Source organism: Vanessa atalanta, chromosome 1, assembly GCF_905147765.1.
Source record: "Vanessa atalanta chromosome 1, ilVanAtal1.2, whole genome shotgun sequence".
Lineage (NCBI taxonomy): Eukaryota > Metazoa > Arthropoda > Insecta > Lepidoptera > Nymphalidae > Vanessa > Vanessa atalanta.
In genome coordinates, this window is record NC_061871.1 from 13,187,526 (window position 1) to 13,199,948 (window position 12,423).

The window sequence follows — 12,423 nt, forward strand, 5'->3', positions numbered from 1 at the left end:
AAAACGGATTTTTTGCCGATTCAAATTAAATCAAACCAAATCAATTTTATTCAAGTAAACTTCACAACGAAGCGTTTTTGAATCGTCAGTTTTGCTTAGATTATTTTTTTTTTAAATGATAGGTATTTATTTAATGTATAATTAAACGAACTAAACTAATTCAGGAATATTATTTCATTTATTGTTTTTGTAAGTTCCTCGAATTTTATACTACTAAATTTCATAACAAAAATGTTCTACTTTTGTAAATAATCTTGTGAATGTATTATTGTTTTAATATTATAAAATAATTTAATCTCCAAGCCGAGTTGTAGTAACGCAATCGTTGAATGCTTGGACAACAGCTGAACATAATAACGGTTGACGGGGATTATCTTCATAGCATCGCATAATCTGGAAATAATTATATAAACTCTGCTTACACAATAATACCAAGCTTAAATATACTTTTATAAATAATATTGTAATAGAGTTGTTAACATTACCTTAGAGCTCCAATCAAGACATGGTTTTAATTTCTGAATTTTATCGTGTGTCATATTTTGTGTTTTAAATAAATTGTAATTTTTTTCGATTGCTGTCTTATATTCATCTTCAATAATCTTATTGATCAATTGATGTTCATTCTTCAAGTGGTCTATCCTCTGTTCCCAGTAATCCTGTTCTTCATCATGCATTCTAATGCAATTAGTCCTTTTTTTTAAATTTAATTCACTAGGCTGTATCTAAAAGCATTTTTTAATTTGTTTGAATAATGACTATTGAACTATATAAAAAATAGCATATATTACGAAGGCAGGACAGCTTGCTAGTAGGTACCTACTCAATTAAAACACATACACGTAATAATATTATGAACACAAACCTCATTAAAACCATCAAAAATTAGTTCATCGCTATCATTAACAGATTGTATCAGTACTGGGTTCATAGATATAGTATTATCAAAACTAATACGTCTCGTATCTTTGCTTATAATTGTACCCATTTTTCAAATCAATAACTATTTTTTGTTTCTGGCATTATGCGGAGTCTTATATAACTTTTAAATATATTTCACAAAATAAATCAAATTTAATTGTTTACAAATGACACTAATGTCAATTTTTTATTTATAATAGATATTTAATGGTAAAATTACTAATACCTGCTCAATTTCTTCTTACATAATTTTTATTTTGTACCCTTACTTCAAATTTAGTATGTAGGTCTGATAGGCTTCGTGTGTTGCATTCAATTTGTTTTAATACATTTAATTTTGTATGTTAGTTATCAAAAAGCTTTTATACTGTTGTGTCAATTAAAAATCACTCATGATATCTATAATCGTAAAACAAATTTAAGTGTTTTTAAGTTTTTTTATTTCAGTTGCAAAAGGCTTTATAATTAAAATAAATATTAAAAAGGAATTATTTACATGCAGGCCTTAATTATACACAAATAAATCTAAAAACAGTTACTATACCGGATGGCGGCAAAAATATTAGCAGCATTTCCGATCTTATGGCCCAAAATAATGAACTAACCCTCCTTTCACCAGCTGATATAATAAGGCGAGGTGTTATACTTTTAATAAAAGTTTTTTCATTATTACTCCAAGGTCCAAGTGTATCAACTGCAAATAGAAAAAAGACATAATTTGGAATAAGAGCCGAATATTTGCATTATAAGTTCGATTCAGCTTTTTTCCACGGCGGCTCCGGCTTTTAAAACCGTTTCCCCTTCGACCTCTACATATTATCTTTTCTCTAATATATTATCATCATCATCATCATGTCAGCCGAAGGACGTCCACTGCTGGACATAGGCCTCCCCCAAAGATCGCCACAACGACCGGTTTTGTGCAGCCCGCAACCAGCGGCTTCCCGCGACCTTCACCAGGTCGTCGGACCACCTTGTGGGGGGCCTACCCACGCTTCGTCTTCCGGTCCATGGTCGCCATTCGAGAACTCGTCGGCCCCATCGGCCCAATGTGCCCCGCCCACTGCCACTTAAGTGTGGCAATTCTTCGGGCTATGTCGGTGACCTTAGTTCTTCTGCGGATCTCCTCATTTCTGATTCGATCTCGCAGAGAAACTCCGAGCATAGCCCTCTTCATTGCCCTTTGGGTGACCTTGAGCCTTCTTATGAGGAGAAATAACGTCTCCCTGTCTCACTCCTCGCTGCAGTTGAATAGGTTTCGAGTTCTGGTCCTGTAGTCGGACTGACATAGTGGCGTTTTCATACAAGCATTTCAGCAATTCGATGTACTGATAGTCAATTTGGCACCTCTGGAGAGACTGTAGCACAGCCCAAGTCTCGATCGAATCGAAAGCTTTCTCATAGTCCACAAACGCTAAGCATAATGGCATGTTATACTCTTCGGTCTTCTGTATAACGTGCCGCAGCGTATGTATGTGGTCTATGGTGCTGAAGCCTTTACGGAAACCGTCTTGTTCGGGAGGCTGGAAGTCCTCAAATCTGCGTTCGAGACGATTCGTAATGACTCTCGAAAACAACTTATAAACGTGGCTCAGAAGTGAGATGGGTCTGTAATTCTTCAGTAGGGTGTTATCGCCCTTTTTGAAGAAAAGCACCACCACACTTCTGCTCCACGCTTGTGGCGTTTTGCCCTCGAGTATGACGGAATTAAAAAGTTTCTGAAGGGCTTTTAAAACCGGCTGTCCACCTGCCTTCAGCAGCCGTCATTCCATCATCACCCGTCGCATCGTTATTTTTAAGCTGTTTGAGAGCCATACTAATCTCGCACAGACTGACGTCCGGGATATTTTCGGTATCGTGTCGGGTTAATCTGGCTCTGGGGTCTTTCTCCAGATTTGTGACAGATTTTCGTGTCGACGTGTATAACTGTCCGTAGAACTTCTCAACCTCTCTCAAAAGCTCAGGCCTGGACGATACAACCCTGCCATCGTCGGTCTTCAGTTTCGTCAGCAAAATAAAAAAAAGACATAATTTGGAATAAGAGCCGAATATTTGCATTATAAGTTCGATTCAGCTTTTTTCCACGGCGGCTCCGACCGTTTCCCCTTCGACTTCTACATTTTTTCAATGTAACCTCTATTAAAAAAATGAAAACGCTTTTCAGGAAAATTTACGTTTTTGTGATAATTATGAATATACTATATACCTATTACGGAAGAAATAATATAAGCACAGGCAGCTTAAGATATACTTTAATATTCCAAGAATAATATAACTTCAGTTTTGTCTGGATTATCAAATCGAAAAAATTCGGCTATTTTTTTTAACTTAAAAACTATATAAAAAGTATAAAATAAATATGTACTCTTATAAAGTATTTATGTAGTTAGTGTAATTTACGAGAAAGTCTTTGGTACATTATTGATGAAATTATTGACTTAAAATTCATGTTTTTGTGGTCTACCCTAATAATTATACGTTCACATTGAATAATGTAGTTAATAAATCGTTCGTTAAATCAATGGGTAAAATGATTTGTGTGCTAGCAATATTATAACTGTCATTGTCATAAAAGATGATTAAAATGGTTTATTTAGTTTTCAAACGAAATCTTTAAATTATTATTTTATAATATCGTTTCAATAAAAAACTATTGAGTGTCGAGAATTTCAGAAACTGAATATTCTTATTATTAAATTATCAATTTAAAATACTAGGTTATAGTGACATTTTTTATATGCCTTGGTATATTTAAATCAATAAGATGTCTTTATATGACGATCTTGATACAATTAAAGCTCGAACTACTGAGAAAGTAGCAGAATGGTCTTCGGGAATTAAACTTTTACAGTCTCAATTGCAACTTAAGAAAGCTGCAGTAACTCAACCAAAGAGGGAAGCATTGCGTAGATCAAATCAGGTATTTTAGTTATATGCTATAAATATGTAAAACAATTAAGAATCTAATGTAATGTCAATAATGTAAAGTTGATTTATTTATATTTTTTAAGGTTTTAACACCTGTTATTGATTTGAAAAGTAAACAAAAAGATGATGATGACATTAATTCAAACAGCCCAAAAACTCATTCCAAAACAATATCAGCTTCGTTAAATGTTCGAGACTTTGATTGGAATGTTGCTAATGAGTATGATCCTATGTGGCCAAATGATTATGAAAAAGTTGCCAAAGGTAAGATTAAAAAAAATACTTATTTCATTAAATTAATTGCTATAATCTAAATGCTAAATCTATATTTTAGAAATGCAAGCTAAAAGGTTAAATCTTGATGGAAGTGAAAGAAGTGATAGATTAGAGAGGAAACGTAAATCAAGGTTCGGTGATGATGAAGATATTGTTCCAGAAAAAACTCTTGTACCCATGGTAACTTACTACTAATGATATTATATTTGAAAAAACAAATCAATTTAAATAACATTTTTACTTGCAAGATTGATAATTTTTTTGTATAAATATAATATTAAAATATTTATTATTAATTCATAAATAATATTGTAGCAACCTGAAGAAGAAGAGGCAGAGGAAATATCAAAGAGAGCTACTGGGGTTGCCATAGCACCGCCACCGTCTCTTACGATGGAATCTCTTTCACCACCCCCATCGATTGTTCCTATTCCTGCTGCTAGTCAAGGTTTTTCAATTGGTGGATATGGTGCCAGTTCGGTTGCGGCAAAAATTATGGCAAAATATGGTTTTAAGGTATATCAAAACTTACAGGCACCATGTAATGTTTAAAACTTAATACTATGGAGATAGAATCTCCTAACTTTGATTTTGCCATAATTTTTTTACATATTTTTTTTAATACAGGAAGGTCAAGGCTTAGGTAAAAAAGAACAGGGCATGTCTGTAGCATTACAAGTGGAGAAGACGTCTAAAAGAGGTGGTCGCATTATTCATGAAAGAGACAACAGTGCTATGCCACCTCCTAGTTTTCTTCTACCTTCACTTCCTGGATCAGGTTAGTGTGCAATATTTATAACAGAAGTTATTACTTTAAACCAAACTACATGTTTTTGACACAATTATTCTGATGCATATTATTATACATACCTAATTGTTTCATCATTTTCATGTGAAATATTTTTTAAAGCACCAGATTATGATTTTCTTTTATAAAAAATGTTATATTGTTAATTAAATTGTTATATTGGTTAAAAGTGCTTCAAAATATACATATCTTTTATTCACAGATTCACCCAATTCAAGTTCACAACTACTTAAACAAGAGCCTTCAATAACAGAAATTATGAAATCACCTAGTAAAGTAGTTCTATTGAGGGTAAGTATTTATGTATAATTTAAATTGTGTTAAATATGTTGCTTGAAACACTACTTATTATACTTTTTGTATAAACTAGCCCATTCAAGTTAAAAAAATGTGTTGTAGATATCTTTTAAGATCCAATCCAATAGTCAGTGTTAAAAGTTTATTTCAAGATAAAGTGAAAAAAAATATGAGCAAGTTGTCCAACTTGGTTTTTTTTAAAGCGAAAACTTTCTTATTCTTTTCTTTTTTTAAAATTTGCTGGAAAAACGCATTTACCTTTATGTTGAACTCACCTACAACCGAGTGATTGGCCGTCCCTTCGAAGGGATAGTTTGTGCATACAACTGTGACGCCCCAAAGGTTGGTCCGCCTATGTGGGCCTCCAATCCAGAGGGGTCCTGGAGTACAGAGAAACCCCCATAGTCCCTGCGACGCTTACAGAAAAAGATGCGCATCACGCCGACGTCTTTCCCCCGTTCTTAAAGCGTCAACTCCTGTGTTAATGCACATAAACACAGGAGTCGAAGCTCTAATAATATAGGTCATATGATAGGTACCTAGAAGCAGCGATACACGATCTCGCTCTTCCCTAATGTCTAGAGCTGCTACTAATTTCACAAAAGAATGAGAGCAATATTTCGCTATTAAATTTGTTATGGATAGTTATTATAAAAATTGTAAACCTCATGTTATATACATTCTTTCAGAATATGGTGGGTCCAGGAGATGTTGACGAAGAACTGGAGCCAGAAGTAAAAGATGAGTGTAATACAAAATATGGTGAAGTGGTGAAGGTACTGATATTCGAGATGCCAAATGTTCCACATGATGAGGCGGTTCGAATATTCGTTGAGTTTAAAAGAATTGAAAGTGCGATTAAAGCAGTTGTAGATTTAAATGGAAGATTTTTCGGTGGTCGACAAGTGAAGGCTGGTTTTTATGACATAGAAAAATTTGGTACATTACAACTAACTGAATAAATATAATTAATCAATATATAAGTAAGAAAAAAATATTATTGTATTATTTATTTTCCGATTGTCTGTCCCTTAAACATTTCTTAGACGTCGACGTTGATGATGATTATGGAAAATAGCGGAGCTACAGACAGAGGCAGCAAGCAACTTTGTTTCATACTATTTATACATTTTTAATAAATATATATCGGAGCGTGGTTACTTTGGTTGTTGATTTAGATAAGAGCGGGTCACCCCGAATGGAGTTGTAAGTGTCATGGCAACGCGAGTCGTTATCTATTGACAGGCGATTCGAATGCGATGGTTGCTTGCAAACCCATATGCTCTTAATCGAGATGAATTATTGTAATCCTTTGATATTATTGTGATGTACGATTATTGAATCAATTAATACAGTGATTAGACGATATTAAATACGTTTTATTTTGTGAATATGTCCATTGCACGGCCACATAGTCTTACAAATGTCGGATCAATCCCCGAACCCACCTGTTCGGCATCCTGCTCCTCCGACATATATATGTATATAGCAGAAAGCCAGTTTGGTTTTCGAACAGGGCTAAGCACAAAAAAGCGTTTTTGGAATACTTTGATTTACTGGTTCAAAATTGCAGAGATATGGAACAAGATATTTTCTTATACGTCAGCGACTATGAGAAAGATTTTGATCGAGTATTTCATGACTATAATAATTATAACACGTATCATCCGAAACTTGTATTAGAACTAACGAGCTGTTCTTCGCACTCGACTTCAACGTTTTTACATCTGTTTCATACTTCTATGTGGTTGCGAGGCGTGAACTATTAGAATTCACGATTTCTCACAAAGCGATCAACGAGTAACAGATACTTGCATTCCATCAAAAGACAAGTTGTATACTTTGAATACGTGTTTAGGCATGAGAGATAAAAACTCCTGCAGTTCACCATGATGGGAAAAGTAGGTCTTACGAGAAATTATTGGCGTAAATTTTCCGTTGCGTAAACCTTAGTGAGTCGACTGAAATTAGGGTGCCGCTGAGGAGTTATATCTCGCAAGGAATAGGGAGTCTGAAACTGAGTGCCGAATTTGGCTACTCAGAGAGACACCCAAACATTAAGAAAAATAATCGAATAATGAAATTCGACCATTATAAAATTAATTATCCCGATTTTGCCGTCTTACATAAATTTTATTATATGTTTGCGAAGGTATATCACTGTCATTGAAAATATTTAAATATCAAATCCACAATGTTTAATGAACGCAAAAATAGATAGCATATTGAATAGTCTGAAATAGCAGAATATAATATACCCTTAACACAACGGCTGTACTCAAAACAGTATGAATCATACGCTCTCTTGACTCGACTGCCTTGCTGACTAGTGGTAGATATGATAGTGACTAGTGGTAGATATGATCGCAGTTCGGGCCGATAAAAAGTTATTGTGGTTTTCCTGTCGAAAAATTCTTAGTATCGAGCTGGAAGTATGTACACTCCCGAGCTTCGGAAACCACGTAAAGCTATTGATTCTGTTCTGAACCTAAACTTTTTCCGCTCGTGTCCGATTTGCCGTCCAATGTGATTATGAGAGGGCACTTGCTGGCTAGTCGAAATTGCACAGAAGGGCATTATTACCAGGGCCGGATCTACCATATGGCTTCAGCCCAGGGCCCCGTGAGTTCAAGGGCTAGCCATCAAGCCCCCAGCTAAGTCAAGTCGATATTCAAATATAGACGATAATGCGAAAGAATCCATAATTTTATTAAATTAAATAGGTCGTATGGTAAGCAGCCCTGTGCGTTTTGAAATTAATAAAACCCATTCAATTAATTTAATTCAAGTCTACGTTTAGATATCCTTAGATGGGCTCCTAGATAGTATTAGCCCAGGGCTAATATTATCTATAAATTTTTTTTTGGACCCCAGTTAAATAAATTAATATAACCGTTAATATTTTATTGATTTTATTAGAAAATCAATAAAATATTAACGGTTGCTAAAGGATTTGTGCATGCTTTGATATTATGTAAATGCTGATGAATAATTAAATGTAGATAGATTCTAACATTTATTTTTTCTGATTAAGACTAAACGAGAAATCACTATATTGTTATAAGCAAATTTTTTGTTTGTGATTATACTAGGTTTAATTTTTTTTTTGTTTACCAAACTAAATATTATTTAACTATTTATTTGCATATGAAATTAGCGTGACAACAAAGTATGTCATGAGTTATGTAGGTCTTTTTAACTGAAAAATAAATAATTATATAATATGTATATACATATAATCAGCGGGTTTTATATTACATAAAATACAAATAGACTTGGTTCAAAATATAACCCTAAATTTCGAATTATTAGGTATTTTATCCGACTAAATATTTATTAAAATGATAATTTTACATGACGATTGAGCATTGGATAGAATTTGCCTTGACTCTTGAGCGCTTAATTTGTGATTGTTATGTGTCATGACAATATATGACAACATTGACAATGTCATATATGACATTGTCAATGTTGTTGTCTGACATGACTCTCGGAATAATGGTATCAGTAATAGAATTAAAATAAAACTATTTTAAAGTGTAAATAAAGGAGTTGATGGTGCATTAATTACTTTTCTTTAAAAATTAATGTCAATATTATTATGGTAATATAAATTGTGCTTACAGCTCAAAATCAAAATCTTTATATAGATCCCATAAGATGGCTTTTTACTCGTGTAATCGATATAGATTGTTAGTTTTGATAATGTTAGCGCTGATAATTTGGCAGTGCTTTCGTTTACTGCCATCAGAAAAACCCAGTAACAAGTTATTAGAGGTAAGATCTAGTTTATATCAGTTTATATTCATAGGTATATGAAGGTATTGATAATACCTATACACAAAATCATATAGGCTAATGTAAATTAATTATTGTAATTGCAGAGTAGTATAGTAGAACTAGAAGATGATAAGTACAACAAACATAAGCAAGATAAAGTTAAAATAAGAGTTTACTATGAAGCACTTTGTCCGGATTCTAAGCATTTTTTTAAAAAGCACCTACTGCCTGTAACAGAGAAGCTATCTGAATTTATAGATGTAACTTTGGTTCCTTACGGGAAAGCTAGTGTGAGTATCTGCATATAATATTTTTATATAAAAATGATTCTATATTTTTATGCATATATAACTAGGCTGTAAGAAAAAAATAATAATGATATAATTTTTATTTTTAATACAGACCAAAGAAGAAAATGGTCAATTCTATTTTAGGTGTCAACATGGAGAGGAAGAATGTTATGCAAATAAAATACATGCATGCACTATTGATTCCTTGAACAACATGACAGCCTCCGTCCAGATGACAGAGTGTATGATATTAGACAATATGGATGCAGATGAGGCTCTATCACGGGTAACAAATATTTCCTTTTCTAAAATAATTTCATGTCTTTATAAATACAAATCAGAGCAATATAAGATAATATGTATTAAATTCCTCATAGTGTTTGTTTTCTAGGATTTTAATACTGATAATTCTATATATGTTATTCTTTTTTTAAATCCACTAGTGAAAAAAAGATAGCAATAGGCTCATACCTGTCAAATTAGTCAGGACATTATGAACAGAAGATTCAGCTGTCAGCAGCATTATTCATTTTCAACTTCTATTCATTTATAAATTTTTTTGTTCCTATGCAACTTAATTTCAAATAGGACTTTTTCGTATTGTATATTTTTGATATTTAGTAGCTTATGTTATTTTTTAGGCCATAAATATTTCTCTGCAAAATCTACATAGATTGCTTTCTGCATAAGCTAAATCAATATTTATACTCTAAAATTATAAATTATTGTAACATTAATTAAGTAAGGATAATGATACCATTGAATTATTAAGAGTTTTTATTATTAAATTACACTTGTTAGTATGTGTAAGTCACATTTTCATATTGAATTTCAAACCAGTTCAACTCACAGGTTGAGCTAAAATTTGACACTTACATTTATAGACTATCATTTTGAAGAAGGAATAAAAATGAACAAACCTTAGGTTAATCTTATCTTGACTTAATCCATACAATTTGCTAATAGCTCTGATTAACTAGATTGTATGCCTCTGAATTTTTTTTATTAATATGTATAATTTTATTTATTATTTCAGTATTTAATCCAAAGCTATTCAACTATTTGTTCCAAAGCTGCAATAACAATAATGTCAACAATTAAAATGCCATGTTATTATAAAAATAATCATAATAGTTTTTTCTTTTATTTCAGTGTGCGAAAGTTATGAAAATTGATCCAGATCCGATTACTAACTGTGCAGTCCACGCACATGGATCAGCTTTGCTGAAGAAACACGGTGATGACACGAATATATTAAAACCAACATTTATTCCTACAATTACATTAAACGGATCAAAAGATAATCAAATACCTATATTGAAGAATTTTCTTTTAGAAGTGTGTAAATTGATTAATATGCCATTACCTCCGCCATGCTTGTGACGTTCAAAACAGAAAATTAAACATATTTTACTCTTCAAACCAAAACCTATTATGTAATATTTGGAAGTATATACTTAACTAAATTTGCTCAGACTTCGGCTCATTGCTGTAGATTATATTGCGAAATAAGAACCAGATACTGTAGTGATCACAAAATACCTTTTATATATATATATATATATATATATATTTAATGCACAAAACATAAATATATATTACAGTCATATGTTTGTTTAATGCCAAAAAATGTATATGGCTATTTTTTCTTACTGTTTTTGAGTGGAAGGTCAGTCCAGTAAAATTTGTATATTATATACACTCGCTTGGGTCTTTGTAAGTCAATTAAGACATTTCCTTTTATTAAACAACAAAATTGGAAGAGGATGATGTATATTTCTTTATGTGTTTGGCTATATTTTTTTTTAAGAATCAATTTTGATCATTATTTTTGCATTGTGTACAGTAAGGCTTAGATCCAAGGTTTGATCTAAATTTCTTTTTTATTGGATAGCTTTACATTTTTAAATGTAAAGCACATCATATATATGTATAGCACAAATAATATGTAGCTACATTTGCACACTCCGTATTTCCTGTTAAATTTTTCAGGTACAAGTACTTGGTTTTTATACCGTAGTATTAAATATGCCATTATTTTTACTTTTGAATAAGTTATTAATAGCTTTTTAATTTTATTGCGTTTACAAATTTTTTTGATAACAATGCCATTTTTATTAAAATGCAAAGTAACTCAATTATTATGAAAGACAAATTTATATTTAAATGTCACAAATTAGATGCTATATAGAAAATAATTTATTTTGCAATGTTAGTGATGATTAAAATATTGAAAAGTATTATTCGATTACCTAATTTGATAAAGAAAATGTTCCTTAAATTTTAAAAGTATTTTAGTAATTTTTAATTTTTATTTTTAATGTTTTATACGATTTTACTTTATACAAAGATAAAATTAATTTAAAAATAATTATAAAATTCGTTGTTTTTATTACATTGGTTGTGTCTTTTGCATTTATTTTTAAGTGTGTCAATTTATTTGTTATTGCGAATTGCGATTTAGGGGGATATCATAAAGTAACTGGGATGAAAAAATAATGTTTTTAAACTTTATAATATATATGATTTTCAAAATAATAATAATAAATATATATATGACGTACAATTATTATATTATAAACAATATTGATTACTAAGCAAAAGTTTATACATTAAATTATATCAACTTATTTGAGATTAATGCAATGAGGGCTACAACACATAGAGTGAGGTTTCTAGAAATGTTAAATGTCACTGAACGAATTGAATGAACACTGAGTGAACATTTACTGTTAGCCATTTTTCATGGCGGTTATTGACTAATTATTCATGATCGTTGTATCGAATCGTTAGCAAACACAGTTTTTAGGCGAGTTTTGTTTTTTAGAAAAGTATGTCCTTATTTTCGGATCAAAATGGGACTGTGAAATACAGGCATCCTCTTTTATTTATTTGCTTACTATCAATTATTTTTTAGGCCCTGCCACACTAACAAATTATTTTTCAATGAAAGCTTACTCGCCAACCGATACCTCCAGAAACGATATTACCCTCACCCTCATTCATTAATATTTAATTAATGTTTGTACTAATATAAATTAAAATACTTCTTGTACTCTAAATAAACAAAATCAGAACATTGTTTTAAATTTTATTATGTTTTTTTTTTTAAGATTCAACTGT

At 31.5% G+C, this 12,423-nt stretch overlaps 4 protein-coding genes across 4 annotated transcripts; 2 read left to right on the forward strand and 2 right to left on the reverse strand.

Annotated features, from left to right (window-relative positions):
* Positions 1-156: 156 nt before the first annotated feature.
* LOC125064240 (MICOS complex subunit Mic25-like) lies at positions 157-1,037 on the reverse strand. Its single transcript, XM_047671193.1, has 3 exons — positions 866-1,037; positions 486-725; positions 157-393 (listed from the first exon to the last, which is right to left on the reverse strand). The coding sequence occupies exons 1-3, from the start codon at positions 986-988 to the stop codon at positions 292-294; spliced, it is 465 nt and encodes a 154-aa protein (XP_047527149.1). The 5' UTR covers positions 989-1,037; the 3' UTR covers positions 157-291.
* A 574-nt stretch (positions 1,038-1,611) lies between these two features.
* Positions 1,612-2,736, reverse strand: LOC125077921. The gene is made up of 3 exons (XM_047690038.1): positions 2,669-2,736; positions 2,209-2,460; positions 1,612-1,615 (listed from the first exon to the last, which is right to left on the reverse strand). The coding sequence occupies exons 1-3, from the start codon at positions 2,734-2,736 to the stop codon at positions 1,612-1,614; spliced, it is 324 nt and encodes a 107-aa protein (XP_047545994.1).
* A 764-nt stretch (positions 2,737-3,500) lies between these two features.
* Positions 3,501-6,236, forward strand: LOC125063981 (splicing factor 45). The gene is made up of 7 exons (XM_047670743.1): positions 3,501-3,841; positions 3,933-4,113; positions 4,184-4,305; positions 4,441-4,641; positions 4,753-4,903; positions 5,136-5,224; positions 5,920-6,236. The coding sequence occupies exons 1-7, from the start codon at positions 3,686-3,688 to the stop codon at positions 6,190-6,192; spliced, it is 1,173 nt and encodes a 390-aa protein (XP_047526699.1). The 5' UTR covers positions 3,501-3,685; the 3' UTR covers positions 6,193-6,236.
* Positions 6,237-8,718: 2,482 nt separating this feature from the next.
* Positions 8,719-12,280, forward strand: LOC125077287 (gamma-interferon-inducible-lysosomal thiol reductase-like). The gene is made up of 4 exons (XM_047689198.1): positions 8,719-9,007; positions 9,115-9,300; positions 9,413-9,586; positions 10,453-12,280. The coding sequence occupies exons 1-4, from the start codon at positions 8,891-8,893 to the stop codon at positions 10,681-10,683; spliced, it is 708 nt and encodes a 235-aa protein (XP_047545154.1). The 5' UTR covers positions 8,719-8,890; the 3' UTR covers positions 10,684-12,280.
* Positions 12,281-12,423: the final 143 nt, after the last annotated feature.

Excerpts from the sequence above, each read along its gene's own strand:
- LOC125064240 (XM_047671193.1), bottom strand. The coding sequence starts at position 988 with ATGGGTACAATTATAAGCAAAGATACGAGACGTATTAGTTTTGATAAT. Across the intron at positions 726-865 it reads TTTTTGATGGTTTTAATGAG|ATACAGCCTAGTGAATTAAA; the intron begins GTTTGTGTTCAT and ends AAATGCTTTTAG. Across the intron at positions 394-485 it reads GTCTTGATTGGAGCTCTAAG|ATTATGCGATGCTATGAAGA; the intron begins GTAATGTTAACA and ends AATTATTTCCAG.
- LOC125077921 (XM_047690038.1), bottom strand. The coding sequence starts at position 2,736 with ATGGCTCTCAAACAGCTTAAAAATAACGATGCGACGGGTGATGATGGA. Across the intron at positions 2,461-2,668 it reads ATGACGGCTGCTGAAGGCAG|ATTTGAGGACTTCCAGCCTC; the intron begins GTGGACAGCCGG and ends TCTCGAACGCAG.
- LOC125063981 (XM_047670743.1), top strand. The coding sequence starts at position 3,686 with ATGTCTTTATATGACGATCTTGATACAATTAAAGCTCGAACTACTGAG. Across the intron at positions 3,842-3,932 it reads CATTGCGTAGATCAAATCAG|GTTTTAACACCTGTTATTGA; the intron begins GTATTTTAGTTA and ends ATATTTTTTAAG. Across the intron at positions 4,306-4,440 it reads AAAAAACTCTTGTACCCATG|CAACCTGAAGAAGAAGAGGC; the intron begins GTAACTTACTAC and ends ATAATATTGTAG.
- LOC125077287 (XM_047689198.1), top strand. The coding sequence starts at position 8,891 with ATGGCTTTTTACTCGTGTAATCGATATAGATTGTTAGTTTTGATAATG. Across the intron at positions 9,008-9,114 it reads CCAGTAACAAGTTATTAGAG|AGTAGTATAGTAGAACTAGA; the intron begins GTAAGATCTAGT and ends TTGTAATTGCAG. Across the intron at positions 9,301-9,412 it reads TTCCTTACGGGAAAGCTAGT|ACCAAAGAAGAAAATGGTCA; the intron begins GTGAGTATCTGC and ends TTTTTAATACAG.